Here is a 21,213-nt window from a genome sequence, read left to right as displayed (position 1 = left end):
AAAGTGGAAAATGACGGGTTCCGTAGGCGGATCCCGATGACGGGTTCCGTAGACGGATCCCGATGACGGGTTCCGTAGACGGATCCCGATGACGGGTCCCGATGACGGGTCCCGATGACGGGTTCCGTAGACGGATCCCGATGACGGGTCCCGATGACGGGTTCCATCGACAGATCCCGATGGGGAAACCGAATACGGGTCCCGATGGGGATTCCGTAGACGGATCCCGATGGGGATTTCGTAGACGGATTCCGATGGGGAAACCGAATACGAATCCCGATGGGGAAACCGAATACGGATCCCGATGGGGAAACCGAATACGGATCCCGATGGGGAAACCGAGTACGGGTCCCAATGGGAAAACCGAATACGGATCCCGATGGGGAAACCGAATACGGATCCCGATGGGGAAACCGAGTACGGGTCCCAATGGCGAAACCGAATACGGATCCCGATGGGCAAACCGAATACGGATCCCGATGGGGAAACCGAATACGAATCCCGATGGGGAAACCGAATACGGACCCCGATGGGGAAACCGAATACGCATCCCGATGGGGATTCCGTAGACGGATCCCGATGGGGATTTCGTAGACGGATCCCGATGGGGAAACCGAATACGGATCCCGATGGGGAAACCGAATACGCATCCCAATAGGGATTCCGTAGACGGATCCCGATGGGGAAACCGAATACGGATCCCGATGGGGAAACCGAATACGGATCCCGATGGGGAAACCGAGTATGGGTCCCAATGGGGAAACCGAATACGGATCCCGATGGGGATTTCGTAGACGGATCCCGATGGGCAAACCGAATACGGATCCCGATGGGGAAACCGAGTACGGGTCTCAATGGCGAAACCGAATACGGATCCCGATGGGCAAACCGAATACGGATCCCGATGGGGATACCGAATACGGAGCCCGATGGGGAAACCGAATACGGATACCGATGGGGAAACCGAATACGCATCCCAATAGGGATTCCGTAGACGGATCCCGATGGGGAAACCGAATACGAATCCCGATGGGGAAACCGAATACGGATCCCGATGAGGAAACCGAATACGGATCCCGATGGGGAAACCGAATACGCATCTCAATAGGGATTCCGTAGACGGATCCCGATGGGGAAACCGAATACGAATCCCGATGGGGAAACCGAATACGGACCCCGATGGGGAAACCGAATACGCATCCCGATGGGGATTCCGTAGACGGATCCCGATGGGGATTTCGTAGACGGATCCCGATGGGGAAACCGAATACGGATCCCGATAGGCAAACCGAATACGGATCCCGATGGGGAAACCTAATACGCATCCCAATAGGGATTCCGTAGACGGATCCCGATGGGGAAACCGAATACGGATCCCGATGGGGAAACCGAATACGCATCCCGATGGGGATTCCGTAGACGGATCCCGATGGGGATTTCGTAGACGGATCCCGATGGGGAAACCGAATACGGATCCCGATGGGCAAACCGAATACGGATCCCGATGGGGAAACCTAATACGCATCCCAATAGGGATTCCGTAGACGGATCCCGATGGGGAAACCGAATACGGATCCCGATGGGGAAACCGAATACGGATCCCGATGGGGAAACCGAATACGGATCCCGATTGGGAAACCGAATACGCATCCCAATAGGGATTCCGTAGACGGATCCCGATGGGGAAACCGAATACGAATCCCGATGGGGAAACCGAATACGGATCCCGATGGGGAAACCGAATACGGATCCCGATGGGGAAACCGAATACGCATCCCAATAGGGATTCCGTAGACGGATCCCGATGGGGAAACCGAATACGAATCCCGATGGGGAAACCGAATACGGATCCCGATGGAGAAACCGAATACGGATCCCGATGGGGAAACCGAGTACGGGTCCCAATGGGGAAACCGAATACGGATCCCGATGGGGAAACCGAATACGGATCCCGATATTAAATATTAATTTCTTTAAATTAAATCAAGAACTTTATTATTCTCTTCCGCAATCGTGGGGATGGGAGTGATAGGGCTGCAGATAGCAGTGGTGGGGGACTTGGTGACTAATCCGATGAAACTGTTACTTCTTGATGCTAATCTTTTTCGTATTTCTTTCATTCTCTTTTCGCACTTTGCATATGACACCATCTATGTACATTGATATCTACATATCTACATTGATCCTACATTGATTCAATGATGTGTGGAGAGCTCATTCCGAATGATCAGTGGACCAGCCTCATCCCAGATGACCATGGCAATGCAAGAAAATTAGTTTTCATTGAAGGAAGTATCACAACACAGGTAACTGCTATTAAATATTTTTGCAGACAATGACAGATGGTGAACATGACGATCCAGTTATGCTGTTATATAGTACTATACGTACATTTAAAATTAACCATCAATCGCAGAAACTATACGAATTATCGCGTATCTCTGTTGTTCATTACATACCAAGTGAAAACCTAATCATATATTGTCGTGGAATGTTGGCAAACGTATAAGATACTTACTTTACTTTTGCTGGTCCGACGTCCCTCAAGATTTGACCTGTATAACAAAGTTGCGCCAACTAACTCGGTCCCTGACTGCTTGTCTCCAATTTCTCGAGCATCCCACACTTCCTACATCTTGCTCCACTTGGTCTAACCACCTAGCACGCTGTACTTTTCTTTGTCTTGTACCGGCCGGATTTGAGGAAAACACCATTTTTGCGGGATTGTTGTCCGGCATTCCTAAGCACGCGTCGTTCGAAAACTCCCAGTGTTCCTCGAGCATTGTACATTGTCATATTTTTCATGCACAATAATTTTGTTTATTATATATTTGCAGTTCGTCAATTAGGTAGAAGACTGGTAGCCCAAAACTTTCCGCACGTCCAAAGTGTCACGTCCAAAGTGTCATGCATTATTGACAAATTGGCACAGCGGGTCGATTTAAAGAGAGATCTGGAGGCGCAGCGATCTTATTGCCATGATTGTCTGGTAGTTCACTCAAAAATGCTATAACAATCGCCAAGCTCGCTGTAATGTCACCAAGTGCCTCGTCACCCACGAATAGGCGCCTATGTCAGTGGTCTAACAACTCTTAGCGCGCTAATGGCATAGTTCCCCTGCCGCATAGAGAGTTGCCACAATGATATTAGGTTAGCTAAGGTCAGTTAACTGACTGGTGGGAAACGGGAGCTTAAGCAATGGCTATTCTGTATGCATTTAAGAGATAGTCTACCAGAATGGATGTTTTTTTGGTACTATTTTATGTTTTCTGATGGTTTCGGTTATGCAAAACATGAGAATTAACTTTTCCAATGCTTTCAATTGTACAAAGCATTAGAGCTAGAAACATGATCTTGTAAACACTACACACCTTAACTGGTAGTTTGCTAAAAAAATGCTACAACAATCGTCAAGCTCGCTATAATGTCACCAAGTGCCTCGTCACCTACAAATTGGCGCCTATGTCAGTGGTCTAATAACTCTTAGCGCGCTAATGGCATAGTTCCCCTGCCGCATAGAGAGTTGCCGCAATGATATTTGGTTAGCTAAGGTCAGTTATCTGACTGGTGGGAAACGGGAGCTTCAGCATTGACTATTATGTACGCATTTTTATGATGTTATCTAACAACAATGGTGTGTAGTGTTTACACGATCATGTTTCTAATTCTAATGTGTTGTAAATATAATTGAAAGCATTTGAAAAGTAAGATTCTAGTGTTTTGTATATCTAAAAACATTAGTAAACATCTACATTTGAAAACATTCAAACAACGTTTACTTTAAACGTTTTGTACATCTGAAAACATCAGAGAACAACAAACACGAAGTACAATTGAAAACATCCGAACAACGTTTAGTTCTAACGTTGTGTACATCCGAAAACATCCAAAAAATGTTTGGTTCTAGCATCGGGAAACATCTACGTTAGAAAACATCAGAATACATTTACATATAAAAACATCCGAACAACGTTTAGTTCTAACGTTTTTTACTTCCGAAAACAACCGAAAAACGTTTGATTCTAACATCAGGAAACCTCTACATTAGAAAACATCAGAAAACGTTTACATATAAAAACATCCGAAAAACGTTTAGTTCTAACGTTTTTTACATCTGAAAACATCCAAAAACGTTTGTTTCTAACATCAGGAAACATCTACATTAGAAAACATCAGAAAACGTTTACATTTAAAAACATCCGAACAACGTTTAGTTCTAACGTTTTGTACATCTGAAAACATCCTTAAAACGTTTGGTTCTAATGTCAATAGATTAAAATTTTTGACGTCAGACCGACATTAGAATGGCAAAATTTTGTTCCAAAATTTCTGATGTATACACCATGTCACGTTGCTTAAATACAACTAAATCATAATGTTTCCTAATGTTTGACATCAGGCATACATTTGATTTCGATGCTGATGTAGACATCAAAATCAAACGTTGGGCTAATGTAAATTTCTATTCGGGCTCCCAATGTTACAACTCATTTGGTTGGAAACAGACTTCGCACAAGTCATTTGAAGTTTACATGTAAATTACTATGGGAAATCTCAACTTTGTGTTCATTGCCTTCTAGTCTTTTTTCAAATTGAGCTGCGAAACAGTTCGATAGCCATTCTTATAGAAAATTCTTACATTAATTCACATTAATTCTTATTCTTCAGCTACAACTTTGCTGAAGATCGTTTCTATATAAAACGAGACAGGAAAAAGTTATTAATTATTTAAGAGATTGGTAAACTTATGACATGATCAAGCAGCTGCTCTATAGGCAACACTGTATTTTGCAGTGTGACATAGTAGCCATGATTTTTGTGCCCTATTCAACGCCCCAGAAACACCAATGTTGCCTGCTGAGCAGTGGATTGAGCATGATCATAAGACATCAGCGCATTGAACCATTGATAACATTCGATCCTTGCATTTAATCCGAAAGTGTCTTCAGCAAAGTTGTAGCTGGAAAAAATTCCTACAAGTACAGTTGAAAGCTTTTGAAGCAGATCGATATGGTGAATTATTAGATAGATATGAACAAAAATCTTGGTTTTACCATAGTAATTCCCATACAAACTTCAAATGGTTTGTGCCATCTCAGTTTCTCACCAAATGGGTTCAAATTTGGAGAGGTTGGTCAGAATCCGATTTGGAATCGTTTAAGTACTTTGGAGCGAAAATTTTAAATTTTGCATCACTCTATTGGTCCATCTTGCCAAGTATTCAGAAGGAGGGTAGCTGAAGCCACCACAATCGGTGGTGTCAGCACTGTAGCCTACAGTTTTAATGCTATGTTTATACTCGTGTTTATATGTGTATTGACGACACGTAGGGTAGAGCGCTACTTCGTCGAAATCGCCTATTTCCTTTCTGTATATCAGAAAAGATCAATAATATCAATGATTTCACCATGCACAAATCAATAAAAGTCTTTTTCCGATGCGTTAGTTCATTAGCTACAACATAAATCCTGGTAGAGCGCATTGTATGGATATTTACGCTCATTGTTCTCAAAACAAAAGAAGCGCTCCTAGCAAATCCCCTCCGTTTATCCATAGGACGAAGAAAATCTAATGGCGTTTAAATGCGTTAGGACGGAATTGAAACTCGTAGAACGAATTTAGAATCAAGAAGTAGTATTACATTATAAACAATATCTCAACCAATTTATGACTCTTTATCAAATCCAACGGTACGTATGGAAAGGTGAATAAATGTAGAAGTCACCTTTGACAGAAATATTCCATTTTTTGTTTAAACTCGTTCAGAAAAAAGAGGTAAAGCGCGGGATGTGCTTAGTATGACGGAAGTTAGATCAAAGACACTATGCGTTAAAAATTTTGCCACGCAACAAATCAACCATCTATGTGAACGGAGCATAATTTCTCAATATTTGCATCTGCTGTCTTAAACGCTGTCCAGACTGGAGAGTTAAAACAACAATAAATACGAAACTAACGATTTTAAATTGGCTCACTACTTGACTAGCCTATTGGTCCTAAGCAAACGATTAACGTACCCCATTCTAGTCGAAATTCTAGTACTACACAATGTTTGTTTTGATTCGCTATGAAAGTGGAGATAAAATGAGGGGTTAGTGGATTTTCCTATGTTTCGAGGGGTGCATCGATTAGCTTGGGACCGAAGAGAGTACCAGAGCTGAGCCAAAAAGTTGAGCACGTTATTGCGGGACCTTCTGGTCTTAGAGTTACCTCTATGTTATAACTGTGTAGTCTGAACCTGTATGAACAAGGCATTAGATTGGCAGATAATCGAGCCAAAGAACCAAAAACTTCAGGTCGGCGCACAATGGATAAGTTTTCAGGTTTTTTGACAGTTAACCCATGCATTATCGGTCAAAAAAAAAACGGAAACTTATGCATTGTGCGCCAGCCTTCAGGCTTCAAGCCAAATGTTCGTGGATGACGTTTCTGCCATCGGAGTGGGTGGAAGGCGATCTACGGCGAGATCTATGGAGCCTTAAGGCCCAAACGCAATGTGGGCGGAAGCGGAGCAAATGACATCAAATTCAAGATGCCTAACCGAATTCGATTAGGTTCTAACTAGATTTCAATGCCGCTGCCGTTCCGTTTACGCTGTTATTGAGCTTTGGCCTTTAGCCTAACTGGTAAGGTAAGGTAAATCCTGGTAAATCATAGGACTTCTAGGAGACGTCCGTGTGACTTTTAAGAAACGTTCATAGGACTTCTCGGAAAAGTACATAGAACTTCTGGGGGAAGCGTTAGGGAAGTCAATACACCATAGTGGCCAGTTCCTGATTAGAACAAAACTACATTATGTGGCACATGAAATTACGTCAAAACAAGGTCCTAGTCGAAATAGTACATATCGAGTGTCCCAGACCCCAGACTACATTGGTCACATCCGGATCCATCCCCGAGGAATTGTCCTAGAGTCAATACACATTATCCGACACATACAATTTCATGAGAACTCTAAAACAAGCTCAATTCTGGTCACATTAACAACCCGGGGAATTGCTTAAAAATTTGAAATTTGATTTTATGAAGGGTTAGGTTAGGTTCTGTAAGCTTTACTTCCAGAACAAGAGGGGCTCTATTGTAAGGCTGTTTTGATTTTTTGATTTTATTTTCGAATTTTTCGATTATTGACGAAAAAATAAGAATAATAAGCATTTGACTTTTGAATAGTTTGATTAGTTAGTTATTGGAGAAAAAAAAAAGTTACGTGAACTTTAAAAAAAGAAGGAGCAGACATATTTTATTGATGGTAAGTAGAACCTTTTGTCTTTTTCATCTGTATGTCGCTTAGTTCGAGATCAAGAGCACATTGTGTTCTCAATCCCTACCCTGCCATCCGTTTGCTACAATTTGTTACCCCTAACCTCGAGATAACCGCGAGTAATCGGGCCCCGTTTTACTAACATTAGTTTTAAGTAATTTTGTAACCCAAACGATGAATATCGGCTCCGCAAAGCTATGGCAAATGAGCCTGGAAAAATAAACGCAATGTAAAAAAAAAGTAGAACCTTAAGGGAAAGTTTACCGCTCCGAAAAAAAATTACGTTTCGATTTTTTTGAAAACATTGGAGAAAGATATCAAAAATCTTTTCTAATTTTCTAAAGGAAATTCATGTGCAAAAAAATGTTTTGAAAGTCATCATGGCATAAAGTTGGACTCAAAAAACCACAAAACATCGTCTTTTCGGTTTTGCTGAGAGTCCAATATTTGTTCATGATGAGAAAGCAAAAATATTTTTACATGTAATTTTTGTCAAAATCTAAGAAATTTTGGATTTTTTTGGATTTTTGATATTATTTCCCAATATTTTTAGAAAAATAAAAACGTGTCGAAAATATTTATTTTTTTTATTTTTGGGGCGGTAAACTTTCCCAATGTCCCGACTTTTTTCCACTGCAGTGCCATAAAAGGTTGGCCAACTTGTTATCACAAGAGAAAATCGATGAAGGAAAGCGATCATCGCAGTTAGACCCTTATGATTTTGAACGCTAGATATTATTTTTCGTGATTTATAGGTTTTTGGATTTTAATATCATTATTATTATTTTCTAGTTCCTCTGTATGGCCCTTTCTGCAAGTTCAGGATTTCAAATATATGTCAATATCAAAAGGATTTCGGATACGGTTTAGCACGAAACAGCTCGACCACCACGGAAATTATTTATAAAAATTTTCAATATATTTTTTTGTTGTTTACTTCTGATACAGTTTTATCGCGTGTTTCATATCATTCATCGTCATATTTTTCATCTGTTTATCTGTTTCATCATCATCGTCTTCTTCGTCATAATTATATATTTCAGTGTCCTTTTCTTAATTGTAATTATCAACATTTACAATTAAAATATCATAAAAAGATTACTATTGATGCATTTCTCGATGAACATTTCAAATGGTCCTATCTGCTTTGATCGATTCTCTTCATCGACTTTCTCTTTTCATAACCACTGCTATGCAAACAGATTTCGCGCTAATTCTACCACATAGTTTGATAAAGGAGGTTCTTATCTAGCGTCCAAAACGTCAAATACAGCAGGGAAAGGTTTTGCAGCTGAGTTATTAACGAAAGAGAAAGTCGATGAAGAGAATCGATCAAAGCAGATAGGACCATTTGAAATGTTCATCGAGATTTTATCGTTCATTTCTCAGTAATAACTCACTTATTTGTTGCTTGCGTTGCCCAACTTTTTTTTCGTGTCTTCTTGCTTGCCTCTCAAATTTAATCCTTTTTGTCTGTGTTTGTGTGTATGTCAATACGCAAGCACATTGATATATGAAACTTGTTAAGAATGAAAATCGGTCTGTTAACACGTGTGAGCATCTAGTTTCATGTTTTTTTTTCAGTGTATAACGTATGTTGTGTTGATGATCGGTTAAAGATATCTAATAAAGGTTTTCTTTTTGTCTCAATCTCAATTCGACATATCGCTATCTACGCGTGTCGGTTTTGAGATGTATCAGGGCTCGCGGAATTTCGGGTTTCAAATATCGAAAAGGTCCTATTACTACTAATCGGGGTTGCTGGTCGATCTTGTCGATTTCAAACATTCAGAAGAAGATTGCAAAATTCTTATTTAATTTTGTATTAAACAACGCTGATAGTTCCAACCACACCATGAAGCTTCCGGAAGCGGTTTGGTGCAGCTTTGCAATTGCAAACGAGTTATGAACTTGCGAACAGATGTCGGTACATTTACATTGAGAAAACGTTTGTGATCAGTGTGCATAGTCTAACGAGATGAACAAATTAGAACAAGTTGAAACGTAAAAAAAATGGATGCAAAATGTGATGACAAGAATAATTAGCAATAACATACACGAACGTTGTAAGGACACATCAAGCACTGCTCACAACATAACCTTAAAAAAAAAACATTGCAAATGGGAACAACTATGATTCAGAAAAATAAAACGGAAATGAATTAGGGCTTGCTAGCTATCCATTTGGTGAATTTTCACTTAAATTTGACAGATGTAAAATTTTCAAATAACCCTGCTATTCCACCAGACTTGTTCCTGATGGACGAGAAATGAATTTTAACAAACAGCTACTCGAAAATCGATCCATCAACAATAGAGGGATTTTCGGCAATTTTTAAGTGAAAATTCATCAAATGGAACACAGCCTAAAGTGTGTGACCATTTGTTTCAGTCTAATTGCCTAATATAATTAAAAAAAAAACTAAACGTAGCTTTTTCTGTTCTCTCTAGTAAAGGGTCATTCCTTAACTGAGACGGGTGGTGCCGAAACGAGAAGAGGCATCGAAGAGACAACGACGCACACACATATATGCTTAAAAGGAAGGGACGATTTCCTTCAGTGTCTGTCACCATGGTGCGTTATCAGGGGCAGGAGTGTGAAAGGGACACCATTATAGTGTAGTTATTTTGCGGTTGTCTCAACGATTCGAAGATAGATCTATCTCTGTGTCTACTTTGTCTCACTTAGTTAGGTAGCAAAGTTTTAGCTTTTTTTTTGTATGTGTTTATATCATTTCTTTTTTCTCCCGAGAAAGTTCCCGCTTCATTGAGTTGTCTTCTTTATATCCCTTTCTTTACACATTAAAAATTTAATTCATTGTTTCAAACTTTATCTGTTGGCTTAATGTTCAATTTTATGTATTTACAATTTTAGTGAGATTTTTACCGCTTGTTTCGTCAAATTGAGGTTAGGAATATTGGACAGGAAAGACAAAATGCTGAAAAGAAATGCGCATTTTTGAATGATTGGGATTTTATCACCATAAATATCATTGTGCGGGAAAAAAAGTGTTCGAAGAAGTCACAGCAAGAGCCAAAATGAAATAAACGAAATCTAGTAGTCTATGTGCGTACTGAAAATGTCAAGTATGCCGGACAAAATGGTTGCCTACTGGGATGGGAAAGTAAAACCTATGATTGGATTTCGCCTCAACTAGGACGTGAGAGGGTGAGTTGTGTATATTTGCCTAGTTTCTAACTGGAAAGGATCTCACTTTGTATGTGGTTTCATCAGCGAAGGAAACCTATCATGCAAATTCAAATACGAACAATTCTCATACAATCATCATTATATTGTAATAATACCGCTTCGTATAAATTACTATCCGAGGATATAAACTTCCGTTTTCTGCAGTACTAGAACCTAACGAAAATACACAATGTTTGTAATAGAATAGTTGGATCAGCTGTCGCCGGCTAAGAATAATAAAAAGAACACATTTGTCGATTTCCCGTTCTTGTGTGTTTACTGTTCGGTTGTTATTGTTCTTTTCGTCTAAAGTCTGTAAACAATTTATAATTCACTAACGCAACGTTCGATTTCTAGCCTTTAAACGCATCATCTTAAACTTATTGATTGTTTCCGATTCGTTTTAGTGTACTTTCTTGTGTTCTTCTTTTTCGTTCGGTAAACAGGAATGAACAATTATTGAGTAGAAGTAGAGTGATGTTTTCACACATTTAGGCCGATCTTCGCAACCTGTCGTAGTCGTGGTCCAAGCGAAGGAACCTCGCTGGAAAATCAGACTGCATGGGAACGCGCACTCAGACGGTTGACTTATTTGGCTTAATGGGTGAATTTAAATTAGCGAATGTGTGTTTGTATGGGTGTATTGTAGTAATAGTCGATAGTATTAGAATTCCGTACTTGTAATTCTAGTGCTGGTCTGTGTTACTATTTCTCTAACTCGCAATCGCGAAAATAAACTAGGGGCACAACCTAAGTCAATCATACGCCGTACTTTTGCGTAAATCTATTGGGGGGAGCAAAATTGCGACTATTTTGTTTTTTTCCTTGCACTTTGATTACCGTCGGAAAATTGCAGTACTAGAACAATTAGAGGGGGGGACAGAGACTTTTAAATAAATAGCAATACCTCACGTTTCTGCGGCTGCGGCCTTGGCCGGCGAGCATTGACACCGGCGGCGATTGAAGCAGATATAGCAGTTGCAGTAGTAGTAGTAGGTGTAGTTGTTGAAGCAGCAGCATTAGCGGTACTAGAAGCAGTAGTATCAACGGTGGTGGTGGTGGTGATGGTAGCGACGACGGCATTTTCACATTTATCCGCCATTTATCAGAACGGTGCCGCCTCTTTGTATTCACTGGGGTCCATGGTGAAGAAGTCTTCCAGCTTCCACTGCAGCGTCTCGAAGGTAGGCCGTCGCATCGGATCTTTGTTCCAGCATTCAAGCATAATCTCGTACAGGGCTACATTGCAGTTCGGCGGTTGTGGCATTCGGTAGCCGTGCTCGACCTGGTTCAGGACTTCGGCGTTTGTCATACCTGAAAAGCGAATAAGAAAAATCTAGTACCCCGGTTCGGTTACATATTTGGGGAGCAAAGAAATCATACCTGGATACGGTATTCTACCGTACGTGACCAACTCTGTCAAGAGGATACCGAAACTCCATACGTCCGATTTGATCGAGAATTTGCTGTAATTGGCTGCCTCCGGTGCCGTCCACTTAATTGGGAACCGAGCTCCTACTCGAGCTTCGTACTCGTCTTCTTTGATCAATCTGTTGGTTAACAAAGACTTGCGTAAACACCACACCCAAAATTCAATCAGTTACCCGTCCTACCTTGCTAAGCCGAAATCGGCAATCTTGACGATGTTGCTATCCCCGACCAGAACGTTGCGGGCGGCCAAATCTCGATGGATGTAGTTCTGTGATTCCAGGTAAGCCATACCGGCGGCGATCTGCGCTGCCATGTCAATCAACTGGGGGAGCTTCAGGTTTCTTCCTTTGCCTAAATGGGGTTTTGAAAATCGATTATGATAGGAAATTAAAACGTCGGTTTAAGCACGCATCATACCTTGTAAGAATTCTAGCAAGGAGCCATGCTTCATCAGTTCAGTGATGATGTAGATCGGTTCCTCGAGGGTGCACACGGCGTACAGCTGGATCAGCTTGTTGTGTCGAAGTTTCTTCATGATCTGGGCCTCGGCGAGGAAATCTTTCGGGTCCATGGTGCCTGTTGGATGGAATGTTGAAATTGGTTAGAAACTGATGCACAAACGTCCCAAGTTCGGATGAGGTCAAGTGTTTTAGTATGGGGCCATCGAGATCAAGTTCGCAACATGCACGTCTGTGGCCAAATGTGGTCCACCAGTTTGCACATTTCGCATAACCTCAACATATTCATTGCATCTCACACGCCTAGTTTACACGCTTTTTCTAGCTCGGTAAAATCTCCAAAATCCTATTAACTCGGTATTCTCTTTTGCTCGTATCTCTGCAAATTATTTGTTTGCTAGCTGAGATCTCTGCAACATTGTAATTTGTTAGCTAAGTTTCGGCATTTATATTACTGAGCCTCGGCAACATAATTTGAAGCACTGATCGGCTGTTTAAATATCGGCAATAAATTTGTAGTTTCAAGAATCTCGGTAACTTAGGCATCGCCGAGCAGCTCGGTAACAAGTTTGACTGAGATCTCAGCAAATGTGACGTTTGATCGCTAATAAAATTTTGCCGAATGTCAGTAAGTAAACGCCTGTTTGCTGAAATCTTAGTAAAACTCATTGCCAACTGCTAGGTGGTGCTAAAATTACCAAATTCACTGAACAAAACTAAGCGTGCAGGTGTCCGGTAGTAATTGCAATTTTTGACAAAAAGATTGCAAATCTTTCGTCATATTGAATCACAACTGTTGATTTAACAGGATGATACGGTTGTCATATGCGTCGTTACTTTGTTCTGAGATGACAATACTAAAATTAAAATTATTTCTCCGTCGAAGCCTGGAAGCTGGATAAAAATCGGTTAATCATTAGACTGATGCATTATTTGAAATTTTTGTAAACCCAGTGTTTAAACAATTCCAAATCGGGTTCTGGTTAGCCTCCAAAAATTTGAACTCATATGGTAAGAATCTGAGTTCGCACAAATAATTTGATGTCTGTGTGGAATTGCTATGGGAAAATTAAACTTGTTAGTCATTTTCTTCTAACATTTTGTTTTCCATATTGCTTTGATTAAAAGTTCTACCTACAACTATTTTTATACAAAAAAGATTCAAACGTCAATTTGTCGAAACTCTTAGCTCGACCACGCAAACTAACACCACCATCAGAAAGGGTAATGTTTCTCCAATATACAATGGTTAATATCTTTTAATTTTGTCTCTTAACGGATGCCCTTATCAAGAGCTCTTGAGTACTTGATGCTTGAGTACTTGGTACTGAGGAAGTCTACAAGTAGTGAACGAAATATGCGTATCTGTCAAAATATAACCAATTATAACGGAATTGAAAGGATACATATCAAAAGCTCTTCACAAGATGCTGGTGTTAGATTGCGTGGGAGAGGTAAGAGTTTCGACAAATTGACGTTTGAACCATTGTTTACAAAAGCATATACGTCCCACACTGGGGACAAAATCGAAACAATGTGTTAAAATTCAATAACTTCGGTGCTCGCTGGAACAAGAGACTAAAAAATAGTCATTCTTATAGAAAAAAAAACCCAGAAATCGATTGGAGTGGGTTTCATCTTGGGCACGATAGGGGTTTTTCACAGTTTTGCCCTAAAATCTCCTATTTTGGATGATTTGAATGCTGTATCTCAAGATACCAATGATATAGACGGATGATTTCTTCGGCAAAGTTGAACAGGAGGTCAAGGACTGTTGGATGATGGACAGCACAATTCGGAATTCTTCCGCTAGGCGGCGCTAGTGATTATTGAAAGTGAATATATTTGTGCTGCTGTATCTCAAGATCCTGACTATTTAGACGGATGCTTTCTTCGTCAAAGTTGATCAAGAGGTCAAGGACTGTTGGATGATGGACAGCACAATTCGGAATTCCCCCGCTAGGTGACGCTAGTGAGCATTTGAAGTTAATATGTTTGTACTGCTGTATCTCAAGATCCTGACTTTTTAGACTTTAGATGATTTCTACGGCAAAGTTGATAAGGAGGCGTAATTCGACCTTCTCTGTAACGATAATTACGATGGTTCCATACTAAAGTTACGTATTTTTCATATAATTCGTAATGAATATTATCAAAATACATACATAGTTGAAGTTGCTAAGTTTCAAGTAACAGACTTGAAGTGGTCATTGTATACTAGACCTGTTCATTTTAACAAATCGTCAAAATATGTTTCTTAATTTAGATTAGATTACAAGTGCAATTTTTTCTTAAGGCTAAGTCTCACTTTTTGAGAAAATTTTTAAAATTCTTGTGAACTTTTCGAGATTTCAGACTTAAACAAAAACTCATACGACGTCCATTCAAGGCAAACAAAACAAAAAACGTAAGTCTTGACATTTAAGGATGTTAAGGACACATTAGAGAATTGTCTGGAAAATTTGGATGAGAATGCCAAATGAGTTTTGATCACCTTTTCGTGGTACGTTACGGGATGTAAGATCTACCACTGATTTCTAGTCATGACTACTTCAAACTAGAGGAACAGGATTTTTCAGTAATCCAAGGAACACATCTTAGTCCTTGTTACTTTTTATGCCTTGTTGATAGTGACAAGACTCGGCTTTGTCTACCGAGGATGATCTTGAAACAAGGAAAAAAATTAGTTAGTTGTCTTTATCTAGGGGAATTTCCGTATTCTCGGCAACCTAAGCAGCGACGTTCTTTCTATAGCCTTTTTCTCTAAGGAACGCACACATATGCAGTATTGGTTTGTTTACAATCTTTTGCTGCCAGCTGCTCTAACAATTTCAGTCGAAAGAATTGTCAAAAACTGTTTTGAGCGTTTACAAAGCTCCAATCTTCTCTAGTGAGAGCGAGTATTGTCCATTTGAACTGCATGTAAATCTGCTGTTCTATTATCGGCAACTCGAAATCAGCTACAATTTGTAGTGCGTGTGTTGCATTTCAAGAAAACCTTGCTAGATTGCTTTTTCTCAGTGGTAAAAATATAGTCAAATTGAAGCTGAAAGCATAAAGAATCGTTTGTATGCATTCAGCGAAGTGTTTTCGTAAGAAAATCCAGTGAAAATAGTGTTTCAATTTGGGTTGCCGAAAATAGTCTGTCATGCCGAAGCCGTCATTTCCCCTATGTGATTCCTAATCTTCTATTCGTTTTTCCCTAGTGTGAAGTCGTTAAGACTAGGGTTCTGATGCATAGTCATTATCGGTGTCATGCCTTAATTTTGTTGCTAAGGAATCCAATTTTGACTAACAAAGGGGCACGCCTTTTGAGGGTGTTTCAACACTCCGAAGGGTATAAATAGCGGAACCTTTCAATGAGAGTCGGATCCTTGCGATAAATGCAAGAGTGGCAACTGTAAAAAAATCGAATACTTCACCATTTCTCAAGGATGGATGGAGTAATACGACATGCACTAAACTAAGGACACGGGATATACTACAATAGATCAATTTACTAGTCGAAGTAGTGTTAGGTCCCGAACAGAGGAAAAAAAATCGTTCTCTATATACATTCTGAGGACAATTCTAAATGAATTTGCCTATAAGCTCCAGGTAATTTTGACAAGCGAAGAAAACTGTCAGGAGAACCAACGGTGAATTCCAAGTTATCCGACGGGGTCCCTAGAGAAAATTTTGAATGTTATTACCAAAAACCTGGAGTAGCATTCCAGGAGATAAATAAATTTTGAATTCTAGGGAGAGTTCCAGTTCCGTTAGAATTACAATCCAAGAGATTCTCTCAATTATAAATTTGAAATTCCAAGAGATTCTCGCAATTATATATTCCAATGCATTCTGAGGCGAAATCCAAGAAAATGAAAATTCTGAAGGCGTTTAGTTCCATGAGAATACAAAGAGATTCTCTCAATGCAATTTTGAGAAGAATTTCAAGCGAAATTACAATGCAATTCTGAGGTGAAATCCAAGAGATTTCTGATGAATATTTCAAGGGAATTTGAAGAACAACTATGGAGAGAAATAAAAGTAAATTCTCGTGAGGATTATAAATAGTGCGAAGAGTAAATTTCAGAGTATTCTGGAGGGAGTTCCTAAAGTGTTCTGAACAGAATTCCAAATCTATTAGGGAGAAACTGTCTAAGGAATACTGGAGAGAATTGATAACATTATTGAGGGGAATTCTGAAAGCAACTCCACGAGTTTAAATCTCATACCCGGACAAACCACGACTGACCGAAAACGTATTAAAGTGACTATAATACTAAAAACAACGTTTGAAGTGCAGAGCTTTGTGTGTGTTGATTTATTTCCTTTTAATTCCGTTATAATTGCTTATCTTTTGACAGATATGCGTATTTCGTCTACTACTTGCAGACTTCATCAGTGCCAAGTACTCAACACCATTGAAGAATCCATCTTTTATCTACGACTTATATACTAATCAACAGGTACTAAAAAATGGGTAGGTATCCAATTGCCATGTTACATTTACCTAACCATTTTGGTTGGTACCTAAATTTAGTCTCCAACAGGTACCGTTCCGATTCAAATTTCGGACGATTCAAATTTCGGACACTTTCATTTTTAATTAAATATTACATCCAGTTAGAAACAAAGTAATAATGTTAGATGATCGTGGAGGGCACTAGTCAAAAAAATTTAAAATTTACAAGACATGTGGATCATATTCGACCGAGATAATCAACTTTTAAAAGTGTCCGAAATTCGAGTTTAAGTGTCCGAAATTTGAATCGGCACGGTATAAGCATGCTACGATGTGTGTTTTTAGAATGCATCCTAAAGAGTATGGAGTACCCGGTTCCTTGATGTTGATGGATAAGTTTAAATATTTCTAAACTTTCTGCTACGTCTAGTTTCCAAGGCGAAGATACACTCCCTAGGATATTAATATTATCCTTTGTCAAATTATGCCCCTTAATAAAGATATGTTCTGCAACCTTGGATTTAAATTCATAATAAAGTCCTTTAACCATCTTTTTGTTAGCCTTTTTTACCTCTGCGATGTGTTCTTTAAACCTTGTTTCCAAAGCCTTTTTCGTCTGACCAATGTAGATATTATTGCAATCTGGACAAGAGATTTTGTAGATACCGGCTTTTCCTAAGAAATTTATCGAATTTTTTGTTGATCCTAACAGTGACTTCAGCTGATTTGTGCTGCTGTTGAATACTAAATCTAGGCCAAAACTTCTAAACTTCAAACTCAATGGTTTGATAATGTTTTTGTCAAAATTCAGTGCAACCCGTTTTAAACCCTCAGTTAGTGTTCCTTACCCTTGTTCTTTTATCGATTACTGCCTGAATTGTTTTTTTTTTCTTGATATCCATTAAGTCTAGTGATTTAAACAAATGTGAGCGCTTTCTTTTGATTTGCCTGTAGTGCTAAAAGGAAGAGTTTGAACCATGTGAACCATACCATGTGATGAAAAGCGGTCATTTTGTGTTGATGGAAATGGTTTGAAGTGATTGGTATTACCATAGAGGTAACTCTAATACTAGAAGGTCGTGCTTAACTTTTTGGCTCAGCTCTGGTACTCTCTTCGGTCCCAAACTATGAGATGCACCCCTCGAAACATAGGAAAATCCATGAACCCCTCATTATGTATACTTTCATAGCGAATCAAAACAAACATAGTGTAGTACTAGAATTTTGACTAGAATGAAATACGTTAATCGATTTGCTTGGGACCAATAGGCTAGTCAAGTAGTGAGCCGATTAAAAATCGTTAGTTTCCACTGGTTGGTATTACTCTCTTTGTACGAAGACATTTCCCCGATGAGTCTTTGAAGGCATTTTGAAATTATCATAATAAAATCGTTAGTAAATTCCCAAAGGTATCTTGAGATAAGGTCAACATAAATAATTTAGTTAATTAAGACATTCGAAAGCAATGATTTAGTTAATTCAGACATTCAAAAGTGTACAAGATTACGATTTTTTTTCTGGGATTCTGAGACTTACAAATGGTATGAGGTAACAAATTTGATCTAAGAAAACTGTTCAAGATTATAGAACCAGATATGACATCATTATAGAACCAGATATGAGATCATCACATGATCTCAAAATCTTAAAAATCCTCTACGATCATTATTTCAGACATGGATAAGTTTTCTAGATTATGCGACATGAAAAATCATCAAGGTTCTAAAATTAACAAAATGATTTAAAATTAACACAAAATCTGGAATCATTTAAGAAACGATCTTATACTTGACAAATTTTCGAAACTCTGCACTGAGGCAAAAGAACGTAAGACTTCCATAAGAACCACTTATGAATTTTAGCCACAAAAAATTGGTATACATTTCATTGATTTCCCTTAAGAAAAATAATGTTGACAAAAAATAATAAAACGAAGCAGACTGGAATTGAAGCATGAACGTGTGTTGATCACTCGTCTTTCAACGCTTGGTATAATGAAATGGTTGAAGAAGAGCTACCGCATGTTAGACGAAAATTATTCACAAACTACGCTTATGAAATTCATATGTTTCGTTTATAAGCCGATCCTTATGAAATTCATTATGTTTAGTTGCCTCAATGTGGGACATTGCTTTTTATTTTAGATCTCAGACTTAATTTTTGGAATCCCGTTCATAGGAAAAGTTCAGAAATCCGAGCTTGAAGGCAAATCCAAGATTTTATGTGAAATATTAGACATATCGGACTTAGAATTTTTAATATAACAGAACTTAATTAAAATAGGTATTTAAAATATGTGTGAGGGTTCCACACATCTTCCCGGTTTTCCCGGTTCTGTGGCCACCTGCAATTTCGTTGTTTTGCATTGGCACAAAAAAAAATACTAAAAGTTGACGTTCTACGATTTTGGTCAATTAAAAAATGTCCATTGTATTCAACATCAGAAAAATTTACATTTTTGATAAGCTTTCAAATAAACATTAGTTTAAAACTTTACTTTAATAAAAATTCACGTTTTTGCTATTGAACATTTATTTTGATTTTCTGGCTAAAATTTGACATTTTTTTTTCTAAAAAGGCAATTTAGTTACCTACAACTTTGTCTCCGACGTCATTTCGATTAGATAAGCCGTTTTCGTGCAATGATTTATTGAAAAATATTGGATAAGCCATTTTGAAAAATTAGGCGCGAGTCAAGGTCAAGGCATTCGAAGAGCATAAAGTTTGATCGATTCGTCAGTTGGCGTGGATTTGTAAATTCAAGACGTTGATGACTTGTTGCTAAAATCGGAGCCATATTGTTTCAGATTTAATTATTTCTTCTTAGAAATATAAAGGTTTTCTGTGCTTGGCCTTTTGCAAATAAGTCCGGGATCTCAAATAATGTTGGAACTCTCAAAAAATGAGTCTACTTTCCAGATTAAAAAAAAAATCAAAATCCCAGAACCCACCAAATGACGAATTGGAAAATCTCGAGCTTCTCAGATTTGCATGAAACTTTGCATAATTGTTTGTTATTGCTAAAATTCAAACAATTGGATCTAGTAAAATTTTCAATATGACGACTATAAAAATTAAAAAAAAAAATGTATTTTTAATTGTATTTACGGCATTTTTGATCAAAAAGATGTCGGAGATAAAGTTGTAGAGACAAACATTTTTTTTTGGAAAAAATATACTAAAAATAGTAACATCAAGATAAAATAAAAAAATGTTGAAAACTTAATATCTCAAAATGTATTTTGAAATAACTTTTTTTTTTAAAAGCTCAACAAAAATTGAAACTTTGAGAATATTTAAAATTATAGACACTTAAAAATTGACCAAAATCGTAGAGCAATAACTTTCGATACCATTTTTGAACTTTTTGTTAAAACATTTTTAATGTAATTTATACTCTGAAAACAACATTTAAATCATTTTATGTTAAAAAAAATACACAACAAATTTCGGAATTAATTTCTTTTCCTACGGTTTTTGTCAATTTTCAAGTGCCCATGGTTTTAAACATTCCAAAAGTTTGCATTTTTCAAGAGATTTTTTTTAATAAAAAATCGACTAAAGAAATTTTGATATATTCGGGATTTGTGTTTTTTAAGTTTTTTACTTAAAATAAATTTAAAAACGTTTTCTGTTTATTGTTTTCCAGAAAGACGTGGTTTTTCTATACACCTTTGTCTCAGACGACATTTCGATAATTTTTTTTAACTTTGAAGGACGCCATTTTGAAAATATTACAACAAGCAAAAATGTAAATAATTGACCATAACAAACAATTATGCTAAGTTTCATACAAATCAGCGAAGGTTGATTCAAAGAATTAATATTTTTATGCTAAACTCATAAAATTACACAGATTTTTATTGACGAATTTCCATGTCAAATTCCACATGATTTTCATGTGATCACACATGAACAGAACCCACTCAGAAATACACATGAAATTTATGCGTCACATGAATAGTATGTGTGGACATATATGGCTTTTATATGTACACATATTAAATATGTGTCCGACACATAGATATCATTTGTAGATCACATTGCAAAAATGCATGTGTGGGGTACATAAACACAATCTTTGAAATTTTCTTAGTGTAGTTTGCCTGGAACTGCTCAATGTCTATCTTTGTATCTTTGTCCAACATCTCGCAAAAAAAAGCTAAAATTTCAGACATAACAAATTTGCTTCAATTCATAACATTCTGAAAGCTTTTCCAATCGTGAGATTAAAAAAAATATTTGTAAGCTTCGGGTACCTTTGGTTTTCTATGATCTTGATTTATTTTTTTGGAAGATCGAAGATCTTGATGTTTTTAAAGTCATGGGGTTTTTGTTAGTTCTAGACTCACGAAATATTTTCAAATCCTTTACATAGGGCATGCATATAATTTAAAAAGTCTTTGTACGTTGTGAATTTTACCAA

The 21,213-nt window shown here is 38.0% G+C and overlaps 1 protein-coding gene across 1 annotated transcript in view; it reads right to left on the bottom strand.

The window, feature by feature from the left end:
* Positions 1 to 8,635: 8,635 nt before the first annotated feature.
* The window catches only part of LOC135709431 (uncharacterized), a 147,878-nt gene continuing 135,300 nt past the window's right edge, over positions 8,636 to 21,213 (bottom strand). The window contains exons 5-8 of the mRNA XM_065231750.1: positions 12,300 to 12,458; positions 12,065 to 12,233; positions 11,835 to 12,001; positions 8,636 to 11,765 (exon numbers count right to left, since the gene is read on the bottom strand). Of these exons, the coding sequence (XP_065087822.1) occupies positions 11,557 to 11,765; positions 11,835 to 12,001; positions 12,065 to 12,233; positions 12,300 to 12,458 (704 nt within the window). The 3' untranslated portion in view covers positions 8,636 to 11,556. The remainder of the gene's footprint in view (positions 11,766 to 11,834; positions 12,002 to 12,064; positions 12,234 to 12,299; positions 12,459 to 21,213) is intronic.

The sequence above is a fragment of the Ochlerotatus camptorhynchus genome, unplaced genomic scaffold (genome assembly GCF_037179485.1).
Source record: "Ochlerotatus camptorhynchus isolate MF236.1 unplaced genomic scaffold, CSIRO-AGI_Acam_v1.1 ptg000361l, whole genome shotgun sequence".
NCBI lineage: Eukaryota > Metazoa > Arthropoda > Insecta > Diptera > Culicidae > Ochlerotatus > Ochlerotatus camptorhynchus.
This window is presented reverse-complemented; position numbering and strand designations above follow the sequence as displayed.